At 41.4% G+C, this 17,853-nt stretch overlaps 1 protein-coding gene across 5 annotated transcripts in view; it reads left to right on the top strand.

The window, feature by feature from the left end:
- CA5B (carbonic anhydrase 5B) overlaps positions 1 to 17,853 on the top strand; it is a 133,740-nt gene that overhangs the window by 46,235 nt on the left and 69,652 nt on the right. The window contains exon 2 of one of the 5 annotated variants that reach the window (XM_072816081.1): positions 4,125 to 4,194. The exons of the other annotated variants lie outside the window; for them this stretch is intronic. Coding sequence (XP_072672182.1) covers positions 4,165 to 4,194 — 30 coding nt within the window. The 5' untranslated portion in view covers positions 4,125 to 4,164. The remainder of the gene's footprint in view (positions 1 to 4,124; positions 4,195 to 17,853) is intronic. 5 annotated transcript variants of the gene reach the window in all.

Below are 17,853 nucleotides of genomic sequence, written 5' to 3'. Positions count from 1 at the left end.
CTCATGAATAGATAAATACAATCTTTAAAAAAAAAATCCATTATTTGGGTTAATACTGAGATAGAAGCAGCCCATCCCCTGTCAGTTATTTACGAAAATCTATTTGGAAAACAGATTAGTTGTCCTTTCTGAACTCTACCTCCAGAGAATGTTTCCTCTGCTGACTCAAAGCCAGAATCCTCTCCCGCCCCTCCTGTCGTTGCCGGGCTGAGGGCACTGTGGAAAGAACAGAGCCCTCTCTAGACGTTTCCATTCGCTCCAACTTTCCATCTTTTCAGAGCTAAGATAGCTGGCTCCTAGATAGGCTATCTTAATTTGGAAAACAAACATCACCCCTTTCTATCTCTGGTGAACAAAGGATGCCCTTCCAAGGGCCTCACCTGACTCTCACCTGCACAGATAAACATCCGGGGAGTGCTTCCACTTCAAAGGGAATCCTTTTGGTCAGCCCTAAGCTCTGGTGGTGGTGTAAATTCAAAGTTCATGATACAGAACAGTGCTGTCCAATGGAGCATTCTGTGATGATACAAATGTTCTACATCTGCACTATCCAACACGGTAGCCACCAGACATAGGTAGCTATTGACCGCTTGAAAGGGGGGCTAGTGCTGATGAGAAATGGAATGTTCTATTAATTTCTGTAGACTATCGAGGCACCTGGGTGGCTCAGCTGGTTAAGCATCTGCCTTTGGCTCAGGTCATGATCCCAGGGTCCTGGATTGAGTCCTGCATCAGGCTCTCTGCTCAGCAGGGAGTCTGCTTCTCCCTCTCCCTCTGCCTGCAGCTCTGCTTATTTGTGGTGTGTGTGTGTGTGTGTGTGTGTGTGTGTGTAATAAATAAGATCTTAAAAAAAAAAGAAACATGTGACTAGCAACTACATTAGTCAGTGCTGCTAGAACACAGTCATTAAGAGTTTCCTGCCATGAACTAGATCTACTGGATTATTTCTCTCACCCTCAACATGGCACCTTCACAGTCGCTGTTGTTATAATTATCTTACACATGAGGGAACTGAGGATCCGGTGTTAAAGGCATTGGTGGCAATGGGAGGAAGGGAAGGGGTGTCACTTGAACCCTGTCTCCACCACACTGAACTGCACTGGGTCTTCACTGGTCATCATCGGTCAAAACTGAAATTGCAACAAAGCCTCAGAGATGCTCTGAGGATTACCATAATGAGCAGAAGACAGTCTCCCCTAGTGGGCATTCTATGGATGCCAATAGAAGCCAAGCCCCCCCAGGCAGGTGGATGTCGGGGCTTTCCTCTCTACCACACTGCCTCTTCCTGAATTCAGTCCCCAAATTCCACCTTGTTGCTTGAAAACCAGAATGGAAAAAATGAGATTGGGTGACCCTGATGTTAAATAGAAAACTTGAATTTTCAAAGCAGCCGTGAGAAAAAGATCAACAACTACACTTCTGCAACACTTTGAGAGTCCTGTCATTTCCCCCTCCTAGATGGGGTGATATTTTAGCAGAGAGGACCCATTTCTGTTTGGGAAGTCCACCTGAGGAAGCTTCTCTCCTCTCCCTCATCTTGGTGGCAAGGGTACAGGGTCAGGAAAAGTTGGATTAGAGGGAGAGGTGGCCAAAACTTAGGCCCATCATTCTAGCAATTTCACTATTAGGTGAAATGGGAATTTCCCAGAAGGGAGAGCTCACATAATTTACCCCTGAAAACGAAGTCAGACTAGATGAAGTTATTTTGGGAAATGTTAGACTAGATAAAGTCCTCATGGGAAGCAAAAGCCAGTAGTTGGAGATTATAACAAAGCTAATTATTTGCATCAGAGAACAAAGCCATGTTAAAGACAAATGTGATTCAGCCTCCTTCTAGCCTTAAACTTCATAAACATATCAAACGTTTCTCTTTTGCTCTTGCTTAATCAGTTATGTGACTAGGATTGAAGACAGTAAAATGCTGAATTAAGCCATTTTGGGAAAAGAAGAAAATATCTTCCCTTTTGAATTATGATTTCCCAATGTTTGTTGTATCATTTTTTAAAGGTAGAGAAAAGAACAATGCAAGTCCTTTATAGAAAATAACGGAGACGGGGGATCCCTGGGTAGCCCAGTGGTTTAGCACCTGCCTTCGGCCTAGGGTGTCCGGGGATGGAGTCCCACATGGGTGGGGGGGGCTCCCTGATGGAGCCTGCTTCTCCTTCTGCCTGTGTGTCTCTGCCTCTCTCTGTCTGTCTGTCATGAATAAATAAAATATTTTTTTTAAAAAAAGAAAATAACGGAGAAGGCAAAAGAGAAAGGTAGAAACCACTTGTAATTCCATCAGCATCACTGACCATTGTTAATGTTTTTCTAAATATTTGGAACATATTTTTCTTGGTCTTTCTTTGCGTGTGTGTGTATGTGTGTGTGTGTGTGCATAAATACAGATAGGTTTCTTCTTACTAAATAACTGGAAGTAGAACTGTAGGTACCAAGGGCTGGGGATAGGAAAATTGAGGGAATGGGCAGATGTTGTGTAAGGGTACAGCCTTGCCAGTGGAACATAAATAAGTTCTGAAGATCTAATGTACAGTGTAGTGATTATAGTCAATAATAGTGTATTGTCAACTTCAAAGTTGCTAAGAGACTAGATCTTAATTGTTTTCACCACAAAAAAGAAATGACAATTATGTGACATGACAGAGGTTTTAGCTAATGCTATATTGCAATATATCAATGTATCAAATCACTACATGATACACCTTAAATTTACACACAGCTATACATTGATTATATCTCAGTAAAACACCGGGATTGCACTATTATGAAACTTTGTCATCTTCTCCCTTGAACTTCATAGTATATTTTGAATGTATTTCCACATCATTAAATGTTCCTCTATGATAAAGTTTTAATGATTGCCTAATGTGTTCATTTTATGGGCATAATCACATGCTTTTAAAACTAATTTTCTTTTTTTTACTGTAATAAAAATACTGTGATAAATATTCTGGAGGCTAGCAATTTTCTGCTCATTTGTAACAATACCTTCAGTATAAAATCTTAAAATTTAAATTCTGGGGTTCAAAGTTATGCAAAACTGTAAAATTTTGATACATGCTAATTTCTTTTTCAAAAGTATTATATCAGTGTACATATTTTCTGCAGCATAAGCATGTTCATTTTCCAGCATCCTGCACCAGATACCATGGTCCTCAAAAATCTTCTGGCAGTACACACGGAATAGCAGTGTATGAATACTGCTTTGATTTGCAATTCTTTGTTTCATGTAAAGGGGAACGTTTTACATATTGAACAGCCATTTGTATTTCTTGTAAATTGCTTATTTGATCCTTGGCCCTTTTTTGTGCCAAAGTGTTCATTTTTCTCAAATTTTTTGTGTTTGCACATCCTTTGTCAGTTATTAGTTCACCCCTTCAATTTTTTTTTTTTTTTTAAGATTTTATTTGGGATGCCTGGGTGGCTCAGCAGTTAAGGGGCTGCCTTCAGCTCAGGGTGTGATCCCAGGGTCTCTGGATCCAGTCCCACATCAGGCTCCCTGCATGGGGCCTGCTTCTCCCTCTGCCTATGTCTCCGCCTTTCTCTGTGTGTCTCTCATGAATAAATAAATGACATCTTTTTTTTTTTTTAAAGATGAGAGAGAGACAGAGAACATGAGAGAGCGCACATGAGCAGGGGAAGGGCAGAGGGAGAGGGAGAAGCAGGCTCTCTGCTGAGCAGGGAGTCCAATGCAGGACTCCATCCCAGGACCCCGGGATCATGACCTGAGCCAAAGGCAGAGGCTTAATCGACAGAGCCACCCAGGTGCCCCTCTTCCCTTCAATTTGATATATAATTTTGGGCAGCCCGGGTGGCTCAGAGGTTTAGTGCTGCCTTTGGCCCAGGGCATGAACCTGGAGACCCAGGATCGAGTCCCACGTCGGGGTCCCTGCACGGAGCCTGCTTCTCCCTCTGCCTGTGTCTCTGCCCCCCTCTGTCTCTCTGTGCTTCTCATGAATAAATAAATAAAATATTTAAAAAAAATAAATTTATGATATGTAATTTTCCTGGAAAGCAATCCTATATTTCATATTATGTAAACATACTTCAAATTCTTTCTTTTACTTTTCAACAATAATACCGAGCCGATGATGAGATGTTCTTGTTTTGTCTCATTGTAGTGACACTATCAGAATGGGCTGATGTAATGGTGGGAAAAACATGGACCCTTGTCTTCTTCCACAGGATCTTGTGAGTCATTTTAAATATAATGTATCTCTAGCTTACTAAAAATTCTTTTTATCAATAATCAATGTTGAGCTTTATCAATTGCCTTCTCAGTATCAGTATAATCATTGGGTTTCTACCAGTTGGTGCATTATACTAATACATTTCTTTACATTGATCCAATCCTTCTATAAACTCAGTTTGTTTATTTTTAACATGCTACTGGACTTATTTTGCTACTTTTTCCCCTCAGATGTTTAGACCTATTTTCATAAGAAGAATAGCATGTGGGCTCCTTTTCAGGTGCTAAATCTTGAAGATTCTCTTTTTTTGTCATTATAATATCACCTTGAAAATCGTGCAAAGATATTTCCAACATTTTCTGTGTATAGAAATATTCAAGGAGGGGCAGCTCAGGTGGCTCAGCGGTTTGGCGCCGCCTTCAGCCCAGGGTGTGATCCTGGAGACCTGGGATCGAGTCCCATGTCGGGCTCTCTGCACGGAGTCTGCTTCTCCCTCTGCCTGTATCTCTGCCTCTCTTTCTCTCTGTGTCTCTCATGAATAAATAAATAAAATCTTAAAAAAGAAAAGAAAGAAAAGAAAAGAAAAGAAAAGAAGAGAAATATTCAAGGGGCACCTGGGTGGCTCAGTTGTTGAGTGTCTGCCTTTGGCTCAGGTTGTGATCCCAGGGTCCTGGAATCGAGTTCCGCATTGGGCTCCCTGCAGGGAGCCTGCTTCTCCCTCTGCCTGTCTCTGCCTCTCTCTGTGTGTGTATCTCATGAATAAATAAATAAAATCTTTTTTTTTAATTTTTTTTATTTATTTATGATAGTCACACACAGAGAGAGAGAGAGAGAGAGGCAGAGACACAGGCAGAGGGAGAAGCAGGCTCCATGCACCGGGAGCCCGATGTGGGATTCGATCCCGGGTCTCCAGGATCGCGCCCTGGGCCAAAGGCAGGCGCCAAACCGCTGCGCCACCCAGGGATCCCAATCTTTTTTTTTTAAAGTGAAATATTTGAAAAGCATAAAAATAAAAAATTTACAGGTAAATAATCTGGACCATGCATTTTTGGGGCAAGTTCTTTGAAAACTCCATTCCTTCCATTGTTTAGTTATTTCAGATTTAATACTTCTTTCTGAGTCCATTTAGATTCCCTACAGTTTCTGAGAAAGTCATTTCATTCATTCAGATTTTCCAGTATTTTCATTAGCTGTATAGACTATTTCCCCAAAAAATCTATATTTGTTTCCATGTTTTATATATTTGCTAGTGAATACATTAATTTTTTCTTATTTTCCATTAGACTTGCCAGAAATTTTGCTATTTTTTTGGTATTGTTTTTTCAAAGAACATGTTCTTAGATTTTTTTTTCTATTCTTTCTGTGTTCTGATTTATCCATCTTATTTATATTTATCAAGTCCTTCTTCTAGTTGTTATACTTGTTTTGTTGTTCTGTTTGTAACTTTAAAAAAAAAGATTTTATTTAGTCATTCATGAAAGACACAGAGAGAGAGAGAGGCAGAGGCACAGGTACAGAGAGAGGCAGGCTCCATGCAGGGAGCCTGATGTGGGACTCAATCCCAGAACTCCAGGATCACCTGCTGGGCCAAGGCAGGCACTCAACCACTGAGCCATCCAGGCATCCCTGTTTGTAACTCTTGAATTGACTAGTAAGTAAGCTCATTTATTTTTAGTCTTAGTTAATAATGAAAATATCTGTGGCTGTGAATTTTCCTCTTATTTCTTTGGCCATGTGACATAAGAAGTGTAGACGTACAGTGATTTCATTATTATTCATTTTCAAAATAGTTATAGTTTTAATTTTTTCTGTAACTCAGTAATTAGAAAAGGATGAAATGTTTTGTACATTTCTAAGTTCCTTTCAAATTTAACTAAATATATATGTGTATATATCTTATTTTAAATAGCATTCTTATTAATCTGAAGTACATTGATGCATTTTTAATCTTAGAATTTATAAGAGGAAGTCTGTACAATTTACCCACTAATATCCAAAGATATTTCATTCATAACTTCAAATAAGCATCTAACAATATTCTTATTTTTTTAACAATATTCTTTTAAAATGAATCACAAATGAATACTGTGCTCATAGGGCAAATTTCCTTTTTTACAATAAAAGCAATATAGATGACTTTCATATTGTTTTAAAGCAGATTTATCGGGGATCCCTGGGTGGCTCAGCGGTTTGGCACCTGCCTTTGGCCCATGGCACGATCCTGGAGTCCTGGGATCAAGTCCTGCGTCGGGCTCCCGGCATGGAGCCTGCTTCTCCCTCCTCCTGTGTCTCTGCCTCTCTCTCTCTCTCTATGTCTATCATAAAATAAATAAATAAATCTTAAAAAAAAATAAAGCAGATTTATCATAATATTAAATAGCTATGAAATATACAATTTCTTAAGGTAGTAAGATTTTTATGTCAAGATAAAGCAAATTTCTGACTATGCACTGATGTACTCTTATGTTTGGATTTGCTTAACAACAACAAAAGACAATGTCAGATGTGCAGCCCAAAATGTCATGATTCAAAATGTCAACTTTTATAGGTCCAGTCAGGTGAATAGAAAGACAAAAGCTCAAGTGACAAATATGAGACACTGTTCATAACTTGATTTCAAATCCAAAGACACCGTAAGTCACATATTACATAGAAAGTACTAAAAATAAATTAATTGTTAAATAGTGTTATAGAGGGATGCCTGAGTGGCTCAGTGGTTGAGGTATCTCCCTTCGGCTCAGAGTGTGATCCTGGGCTTCCAGGATTGAGTCCTGCATCAGGCTCCCCCCGGGGAGCCTGCTTCTCCCTCTGCCTCTCCCTCCTTCTCCCTCTGTCCCTGCCTCTCTCTGTGTGTCTCTCATGAATAAATGAATAAAATCTTAAAAAAAGATAAATAGCATCATGGAGATCTCAATAAAATAGATGGAAAACGGAACTGGACACTAGGATTATTGCCTCTCAAATACTATCTCTACTTTCTTATAACTTTTAATATCTTGCACAAATTTACTATGTACAAGTTTTAAGTAGTGAACTTTCAAAGGAGTCATCTTTATGTAATTTGCTTCATACAATGCTCATTTGAGCAGTTCCACATATAAGCCCAATAACCTATCAATAACAGTGATAATGATGACAAAGCAGTTTCAATCATTCTGAATATGTTACTATTTACTGCCAATGTTTGGAGTTTAGAGAACAAAGATAAAAAGTTGAGGTTACTGTTGCAATGAGCAATACAGAAGGCACTGTTTCTCTTAAGACAGGAAAAAGAAACTGATTTTTCTGTGTATTTTCATACTCCACAACACTATTGAAAAGCAGTTTCTCATACATAACATTGATCTACTGCCCTGGAGGGTAAATTAAATATGAAATCACATGGAGGGCAGCCCGGGTGGCTCAGTAGTTTAGTGCCTGCCTTCAGCCCAGGGCGTGATCCTGCTGACCCAGGATCGAGTCCCACGTTGGGCTCCCTGCATGGAGCCTGCTTCTCCCTCTGCCTGTGTCTCTGCCTCTCTCTCTCTCTGTGTCTCTCATGAATAAATAAAAAAAATTAAAAAAAGAAATCACATGGAAAGCAGACATATGTATCTATCATTCATTTAATTCATGCAAGATAACTTTTAAAAGTTCATAGCTCTGTAAAAAGCATGTGAGCATATGTATACTCCATTTACTTGCAATTAAACAAGAGGTAGTAGAGGTCAATGTCCTTTTTGAATTTTGACCCTGATTATTCCACTTAATTATCACAAACAGAAATTTATTAAACCTATAGGACTAAATCTACTACAGAAAACTGTGAAACCATTTAAAATATGATGTTACTCTGGTGTGCCTGGGTGGCTAAGTTGGTTAGGCATCCACCTCTTGATCTCAGCTCAGGTCTTGATCTCAGGGTTGTGATTTCAAGCCCTGTGTTGGACTCCATGATGGGCATTGAGCCTACTTAAAAAATAAATAAAAATAAAATATTATGTTACTCTGTACATTTTTATTTTATTATTATTTTTTACTCTGTACATTTTTAAAAGATTTATTTATTTATTTTAGAGAGAGAGATTGAGAGAGAGAAAGAGTATGTGTGAGCATGGTGGGGGGGGGAGGAACAGAGGGAGAGAATCTTCAAGTAGACTCCCTGATGAGCATGGAACCCATTGCAAAGGCCCAGTCCCAGGACCAAGGAGATCATGACCTGAGCCGAAACCAAGCATCGGAGGCTCAACCAACTAAGCCACCCAAGTGCCCCTGCACATTTTTATTGGTTTTTGGGAAATGTGTCTGGCTGTGACACTTTGAAAGAAATCAAATAAAACCTTTAATCACTGAGTATGGAAACCTCTCATAAGGTAAAAAGGCTGCATTTTTTAAACTAGTGTCTCAATTATATTTAGCACCACTCACTAATTTTCTACAATAGAAGTCATAGATGTTTTTAAGATTTTATTTTTAAGTAATCTACTTTGCAATATGAGGCTCAAACTTATAACCCTGAGATCAAGAGTTGCATGCTCTACTGACTGAGCCAGCCAGGTGCCTCTAGGCCAACTGTCTTTGTTTGGTGGAGTGTCACTCTTTTCTTTTTTGTTTAAATTAATTAATTAATTAATCTATTATTTACTTACTTACTTATTTATTTATGGGGGGGGAGGGCGTGCAGAGACGCAGGCGGAGGGAGAAGCAGGCTCCATGCAAGGAGCCCGACATGGGACTCTATCCCGGCTCTCCAGGATCACACCCCAGGCTGTAGGCGGCACTAAACCGCTGTGCCACCGGGTCACTCTTTTCTTAATGTAGCCACTCAAATAAATGTAGCACTGCAGAAAATACATAAACTCCCAGTACTTTTCCCTGATACAGCCAAGTACCCTGAAATTGTAGATTTTTAATCAAGTGTGATTCTTCATCGTTTAATTGGAATGAAATTGATGTATGTATATAATAAACAATTTCAAGAGACTTATAATAAATATCCCAACATTTCCAGAATACTTATAGAGGTGATAAAATGATTCTACTCTCTTCAAGCTGTCATCAGGTTAAGATACATACGGGGATAAAAGATTTTTGCTTTTATGCAACCTATTATATTTTAACTCAGTGTTTTTTTGTTTTTTTTTTAGATTTTATTTATTTATTCATGAGAGGCACAGAGAGAGAGCGGCAGAGACACAAACAGAGAGAGAAGTAGGCTCCATGCAGGGAGCCCAATACAGGACTTGATTATGGGACTCCAGGATCACGCTCTGGGCCGAAGGTAGAAGCTCAACTGTTGAGCCACCCAGACATCCCTAACTCAGTGGTTCTTAATCAGGGGCAATTTTGCACCCCCTCCCCCAAGAACATCTGGAAATGTCTGGAGACATTTCTGGTTGTTAAGGTGTGGCCCTGAGGGACAGGGATGGGGACTTCAATGGCCTTCTAATGGGTGGGTAGAGACAGGGGTGCTGCTAAATATCCTACAATGCACAGGACAGCCCCCCACAACAAAGAGTTATCTGACCCTAAATGTCACTAGTGCCAGGGCCAGGGAACTCTGTTTTAACCTAATGGGGCCCCTTGCATTGCGCAGATGCTTTTGGGTAAGGGATCACATATTGCTTCCTAGTTTGCCAATATCAGAAACAGCAACTTAGGATATAGTATATTGGAGACCATATTTGGCAATGACACCTTGACAAATTGGGATCATTACTTTTATTGTTCACATGTACAAATAAATAAGTCACATGTCATACGCTGAGGAAAACCTCATAGCTGTATGTGTAGTAAGTGTCACCCTTGGAGACGCAGAAAAGATGAGCAACCTTCAGGACAATGAGGTAGGAGGCAGCTGAGGGCTCACCTCTTTCTTGTGGCCCCGGCACCCAGTCATGCGCTCCAAACCCAATCTTGTTCCAGGGTCCCTGGACCACCCCCGGGGTCTGATCTCCTACCAGCTGCAACCCCCCCCCCCCCCCCACTGCCATCCCAACGAAGCTGTCCTTCTTGGAGCTTCTTCAGGGACCACACTGGTGACGTTATATTTTTCCCTCCCGGCTCCATGAGTTCAGGAACTGCTTTACAGGTGAGCTAGCAGCCGCTCCACCCCTTGCTGCTCCTCTCCCATCTGTTCCCAGTGTGAACCCCTGGAACGGTGTGGAAGGGGTACACCTGAACCACATCTCCTGTACCCTTAAGTCCAGGTGTCACTTCCAGGCGGGCGCAATCACGGAGGTCCAGAACACGGTGGCATGAGGCCCACGTGGCTGACAGATGACTTCCCAAGTCCCCTTGGCCTGCTTCTTTCACTCCTGCAAATCCCTGGGCCCCGGCCTTCCCGCCTCCGCAGCCTCCCAGGCCCTGCCTGGCTGTTCAGGCCTGGTGGCGCCAGTCCGACGGGACCTTGGACAGCGCCCGGGCCCTGGAATGCCGCGCCCACCTTCCAACACCCTTCACACTGGCACTTACAGGGGAGGCATTGCCACCCTGAAATCTTCATCAGCACCCGGGGCCTGTGGCAGGTGGTCCAAACTCCTGGGCCTCAGAGACCTGAACCCAACTTGGCTCTTCAGGTGCATCTACCCCGATGCCCCCGCCCCCCGCCCCACCTCCTGAGCCCTCCAACCTTCCAGTCCCTGCACCCAGCCCCATCTCACCTCTGTCCTTCGTATGCGTTTGTTTTCACACCTGCTTCCTTGAATTAAACACCGTGAGCCTTCTTTTCTTTTTTCTTTTTTTTAACCTATGAACGTCTTAGCCATTATTCCAGATCTATCTCAATGAACTACTTTGAGAAAATTCCCCTCCCCCCCTCTTTTTTGCTTTTTTGGTTGAGTTTTATGACTGACTTGTCCAATCTGCTAACTTTGTATTCTCTCCCTTTCCTGCATTCTCATAGTATTTATTTCACATTTGTATGTGCAGGTGTTGCCAATGTGATTTGCTTTTGTGTCCTACAAAATTGAAACTTCCTGGAGAACAGGGACTGTATTTGTTTCACTTTTTGCATTTCTTTTTTTTATTTTAAAGATTTTATTTTTTCATGAGAGACACAGAGAGAGAGGCAGAGACACAGGCTTCCTGTGGGGAGCCCAATGCGGGACTCGATCCCAGGACCCAGGATCACAACCTGAGCCAAAGGCAGACACTCAACCTGAGCTACCCAGGCGTCCCTCATTTTTTGTATTTCTAATGGCTCAGGAATATCTGTTGAACACAATTGAATTGACTAATCCTAATCATAAACTTGATTTCTATGAAGCCCAATACATTTTTTTTCTCATTCCTAGGCAGAAAAAACAAAACAGTTTCCAGGATCTATCATAAACAAGGCTTTGGAATATTTTTGTCTCCATCCTGATATTTTATGCTCCCTTTTAGGACAAGAAAATCTTATGAAACTGTGACAGTTAAAAGGCTCATCAAGTTTTGTAGGCTAGGGCAGCCCCAGTGGCTCAGTGGTTTAGTGCAGCCTTCAGCCCAGGGCGTGATCTTGGAGACCCAGGATCAAGTCCCACATCGGGCTCCCTGCATGGAGCCTGCTTCTCCCTCTGCCTATGTCTCTGCCTCTCTCTCTCTCTATGTCTCTCATGAATAAATAAAAAAAATCTTTGAGAAAAAAAAAGTTTTGTAGGCTAATTTTACAGCCATAACCATAATGAACTTTGACTTATTTGTCGTAGGCTAACATTGTCTTACTTCAATGAAAATGAATCACTACTGCTTGGAAACAAAAAATAGACAAACCGAGCGTAGTTTTGCCAACATCATCTTCTTAAAGTGGGAATTTAAAAAACAGTTTCTTCTGAAAAAAAAAAATAAAAAATAAAAAAATAAAAAACAGTTTCTTCAATGAAATGCATGAGTGCCTGTGTGTCTCATCCTGTGAATGAAGACCAATAAATCATGAGGTTGATGTAGTAAAAGCGAGATGGTACGGAGCCTTCTGATATTTTCTCCTAGAGGTTTAATTATTTACACTGCTTCTTAGATGTTACCCGGAAAGTTTTTCATGGTCTGGACACATAATGCTTGCTTTTCTAGGCTAAAATCTTACAGCCTTGCACGAAGTAGGATTCAGTCTTTGATTGCCTATTGGGCTGCCTGCAGGAGTTTACCCAGAGGTCGTTAGCGCTGTCCAGATGTACTTCCTTTGCCAACCTTCATAACGAGGGAGAGGGGGCATCAGACCATGTACCACTTTGGCTGGAAGCTCTCATTTTAATAACAGAATCTTAAACCACCCTCCTCCTAGTTGATGTAGAAAGCATATAAATGAATATCTCAAAGCTTCTGCCCTTAAGTTTTGGCCAGCAACAATGATCTTATACTTTCTTCTGTGTGAATAGTTAGCAGCAGCCCTTTAATGAGAAATGTTTCTGGAAGACTGTAAAGACCTCTATTCCTATGAATCGGAGATACTGGATTGGTTGTTGCTTGCAGCCACTCACTCATCCCATAGTGTTGATCAATCACAAAATGTTTTCCTTCTTCTTTCCTTCCTTCAGCTGCGAAACTTCCCAGACATTACTCAGGCAGCTACTATGAATGGATCAGAGTTGAAATGTGGGTTGAAACCTACTTGCCGTCCTGGGGAACAATAATCTAAATTGTACCATGGATTAGGCCAGACCATTCAGGACCTGTGTGCTTTACTTAGTTAAACAGGAAAGTTTGGGTATGGTTTCATGCATTGTGCTTTGTGACTGTAGCAATGAATTACATGAAAGGGGAACTGTGCAATTCTTTATGACACCTATGTCCCATTTAGCTCGCTACATAATCTTTATGAGAAATCAGGATTTCTTTTGGTACTAAAGATTGAGAAAGCTTTACTTCCCAAAATCAATCAAAGAAAAACCCTAGCTTTTATGTTATGAACACTGGAAAACCTTAAAATGGTTATCATTCTCTCTTTCAATGGGCATTCACAGTTTTATAGTCAAATCTCTGGCCTGCCTTTAACAAGGACGTTTTCCTCTGTGCTCACAAGGGGGAGGTTCAGGATCTAACTGCTTGTCTACTTGCTCATCTTATCACTAGCTGCACTGTTCTCTTTCTTTTCAGCTCCCCTTTCCTTGATTCCTTCAACTATTTCGTTTATCTAGCATTGTCTATATTTTCATAAGTTGCCTGAGATCATTTGTGGAAGAAGTAATCTCTTGCTAACTACATAAAAAGCAACTCAGTGGGTAGCCCGGGGTGGGGTGGGGGGGCTCAGTGGTTTAGCGCCGCCTTTGGCCCAGGGCCTGATCCTGGAGTCCCCGGATTGAGTCCCACATCAGGCTCCCTGCATGGAGCCTGCTTCTCCCTCTGCCTGTGTCTCTGCCTCTCTCTCTCTCTCTCTCTCTCTGTGTGTGTGTCTCATGAATAAACAAATAAAATATTTTTTTTAAAAAAGGGATATACATTCAGTGAAGATTTATTGAGAATTCATCGAGAAAGGAGCCCTAGTAAATATGACTAAAGTGGCTTCCTATGTTTTTCTGCCCCAAATGTTCCTGCTAATCAGATTAAGTAGGCCTGTCGTTATTGTCAAATGACAAAAATAATACAATTTAGTAACAAGTTTGATGTCCTTTATTCAAGGGAAAACAATACATGGATTAGGGAGTATAGTGCCTCACAAGCAGGGGAGCATTTTTCCCCATGGATTTCAGGCAAGAGGAGTTTCATAGAGCATTAGTAGGGGCAGCCCTGGAACAGAGCACAATTGGCTAGGAAGCCAAGGATTTCTTTATAAGGCTGGCGGGTCCTATTTTCTAGAGTAAGGTAGGCTTGCTAAAACAGAGCTGAAGGATCGTGACTGGCATGGTCACCCTGGCAGATATTTCCCATAAGTGCAGGCTGACTTAGGTTTAGATTTGTGCTGTGGGCCAGGCCACCGGAGCATCATCCAGTTTGTGAGTCCCAGTATACAAAATAACGTTAGCATTACCAAGTCCTTTTCCACCTATCAATTCCCATAACACACCTTCCTTTACTCTCCAGTCATTTCTTATCTTCAAAACCCAACTTGGGACAATTTCAGGCTATAAGCTCCTTGAGGCTCATCAGTCACTGAACTATAGTACTTGATAAATATGGTTTGAGTGAATGAGTGACTGAATGGATAATGAAGAGGACCTTGGCCCCAGGAGTGTTCATTCTGAGACTTTTGGATGGGGAAAAAAGGTTTATATACCCTCTTCATTTTTTTTTCTTTCAGACTCAGAGTTGTAAATGGAGGGAGCAAAGCTAGCAGAGTGATCTCAGAGCACAGGGCTGCAGCCGGAGTTTCAGTGTAAGTGGGGTAATGTCAGTTCTGTCCCTAGACAGCCAGAGCACCCTGGGTGCCTAGGAAAGGTCTTTGGGAGGAGATATCAGGAAATGCAGGGTTGCTACTTACTCCCTGCATCTGTCTAGCATTTAAGGTCAGCTGAAGAACTGGAAGGAACAGGTTTTCCGGGTCACATTAGAGAACATGAAACTTGGCTAGAAGGAACACAGATTTAATGGACATGAACACTGTCTGGGAGGAATATGGTTCTGTGACCCATCTACAAGCTGGGTTCACCCACTGAACGACTACATTGCTTCTCATCAAGTCATGGTGTTTTGAGCTAGGAGAAACCTGAGGAAAGTTATATTTTAGACAAGGATCATGGGTCCATGCCCTCATTTCATTATACAGATGCCACTGGAACCAAGCCCTGGGGCCTGAGTAGGCTTCTCAGGACCTCAGCACTCCCCACCCACAGGCACTCTCTGAGGTACCAGGGACCAGGTCTTGCCAGTGGGGAAGCAAAGGAAGTATGGCACGCACAGTAGGGTTGGTTGAGACAGAGTGTACCTAGCTTTCCTGGAACCGGATGGGCATGGCCATGGCAGGTTGCAAGGATGTGGCATGGGCAGAGAACAAAGGGATAGCCCAATTGAGAGGGGCATGGCTGGATGAGAGGGGCATTACCAGTGCGTGTGAATGGGGTAGAGCTATGATGGGAGGGGAGTGACCATTGACTAACACAGAGGCCAGCCTGAGGAGTGATCTTGGAGGGAGAGGAATGTTGAATGCAGAAGGGAATGTGTTAGGACTGAGCCCATTTGTCATGGCCTGACTGGTAGGGACATGGTGCAGGTGGGTCACAAAAACATGACCTTCAGTGAAGGTGTCTGGCAAGTTGGGTGAAGGCTCATTTATAATAGAGAATTAGAAGCAAGGTCCTAGATAGAAGTGTGCTCACAGCTGAGCTTGGAGGACTTAGCCTAGCCAAAAATAAGTGTATTGGGAGGTAGGAAGCAGCCAGGAGTGAATGAAAGGAATCGCCAGCGGTAGGAGTGTGATCTGAACAGGAAGTATTGGCCCAGTGGAGTCCAGAGACATGGCTTTGAAATGATAAGCATGGACATAAAGAATTACAGAAAAGTGTTGGGGCGACAGCCAGAGACCAGAGAGATGTGAGGGAGCGTAATAGAAGGGTGGCCCAGATGGACCACAAGAGTGTAGCCATAATGGGAGGGATATTGCTCATGCAGGAAGGTCGGGAGCAATGCAAGAGATCATTTATCTATACATCCCACAATACCTTGTCTTTCCCACAATTCCTCATCCCTCCTCAAGTCTCTATATCTCCCAGAATTCCTTGTTCTCACTCACAGTTCTCCATTATAACCCACAATCTTCCATTCTCCCCTACAATGCTTCATTCTTTCCCATACTGCTTCTTTCTCCCTCATAATTCTTGTTTCTCCCACATTTCTGCTTAATTCCATGTCTCTCCTGCAATTCCTGTTTTTTAACCATCCTTTTTTATTGAGGTATAATTGACATATAACATATTAGTTTGGGGAGTACAACATAATGATTTAATATTTGTATATATGGGGGCACCTGGGGGCTCAGTGTTTGAGCATCTGCCTTTCGCTCAGGGTCATGATCCCAGGGTCCTGGGATCGAGTCCCGCATCGAGCTCCCTGTGGAGAGCCTGCTTCTCCCTCTGCCTATGACTCTGCCTGTCTCTGTGTCTCTCATGAATAAATAAAATCTTAAAAAAATAAATAAAAATAAAATAACATAAAAAATTAAAAAATTGTATATAGTGCAAAATGATCATCACAATAAGTAGTTAACATTTACCCCCATACATAGTTATAAAATTTTTTTCTTAGAATAAGGACTTTAAAGATCTACTCTCATAATGGGCAACTTTCATATATGCAATACAGTATTATTAACTATAGTCACCACGCGTACATTTCCATGATTTTTTTATAACTAGAAGCTTATACCCATTGACCCCATTCCCTCACCTCAAACAACAGTCTGTTCTCTATATCTATGAGCTCACTTGTCTGTTTCTTTAAATTCCACATATGAGATCGTACAGTATTTATCTTCCTCTATATGACTTAGCATAATGCCCTCAAGGTCCATGTGTGCAAATGGCAGGATTTCATTCTTTTTTTGTGGTCAAATAGTATTCCATTGTGTGTGTGTTTGCGTGCGTATGTATGTATCATAATTTTTTATCCATTCAATCCCATCAGTGGACACTTAAGTTCTTTCCCTAACTTGGCTGTTGTACATAATGCTGTGATAACATGAGGGTGCATTTATCTTTTTGAAAATTAGTATTTTCGTTTTCTTTGGATAAACACTCAGAAATGGAATTGCTGGATCATATGGTAGTTCTATTCCTAATTTTTTTAGGAATTCTATACAGTTTTCCATAGCAATTACGCCAACTTATATCCCCACCAACAGTGCACAAGGGTTCTCTTTTCTCCTTACCCTCACCAACACTTGAAATTTCTTGTCTTTTTGATAATTGCCATTCTGACAGGCATGAGGTGATATCTCATTTTGGTTTTGATTTGCATTTCCCTGATGATGAGTGATGTTGAGCATCTTTTCATGTACCTGTTGGCCATTTGTATCTCTTCTTTGGAAAAATGTCTATTCAGATCCTCTGTCCACTTTTATTTTTTTTTAAGATTTTATTTATTTATTCATAGACACAGAGAGAGAGAGGCAGAGACACAGACAGAGGGAGAAGCAGGCTCCATGCAGGGAGCCCGATGCAGGACTCGATCCCGGGTCTCCAGGATCACACCCCAGGCCGCAGGTGGAGCCAAACCGCTGCGCCACCAGGGCTGCCCCTCTGTCCACTTTTAAATCAAATTGTCTGTTTGTTTATTTTGCAATTGAATAGTATGAGTTTTTCAAATATATTTTGTATATTAGCTGCTTAGCGGATTATGATTTGCACATATTTTCTCCCATTCAGTAGGTTGCCTTTACATTTGGTTGATGGTTTCCTTTGTTGTACAGAAGCTTTTTAGTTTGATACAGTCCCACTTATTTATTTTTGCTTTTCTTGTCTTTGCTTTTGGAGTCAGATAAAAAAAATCATTCTCAAGACCAATGTCAAGGAGCTTACCATCTATGCTTTCTTCTAGAACTTTTATGGTTTCAGGTCTTACATTCCAGTCTTTAAGCCATTTTGAATTTGGGGGAATGGTATGAGACAGTAGTCTAATTTCATTTTTTTGCATGTGGCTGTCCAGTTTTCCCAACACCATTTATTAAAGAGACTGTCCTTTCCCCATTGTATATTCTTGACTCCTTTGTCACAAATTATTTGGCCATATACATGTATGTTTATTTCTTGGCTCTCTATTTTGTTCCATTGATCTA

Source organism: Canis lupus, chromosome X, assembly GCF_048164855.1.
Source record: "Canis lupus baileyi chromosome X, mCanLup2.hap1, whole genome shotgun sequence".
In the NCBI taxonomy this organism is placed as follows: Eukaryota; Metazoa; Chordata; class Mammalia; order Carnivora; family Canidae; genus Canis; species Canis lupus.
Note: the sequence above shows the minus strand (reverse complement) of the source record. Positions and strands in the feature narration are given on the sequence as shown.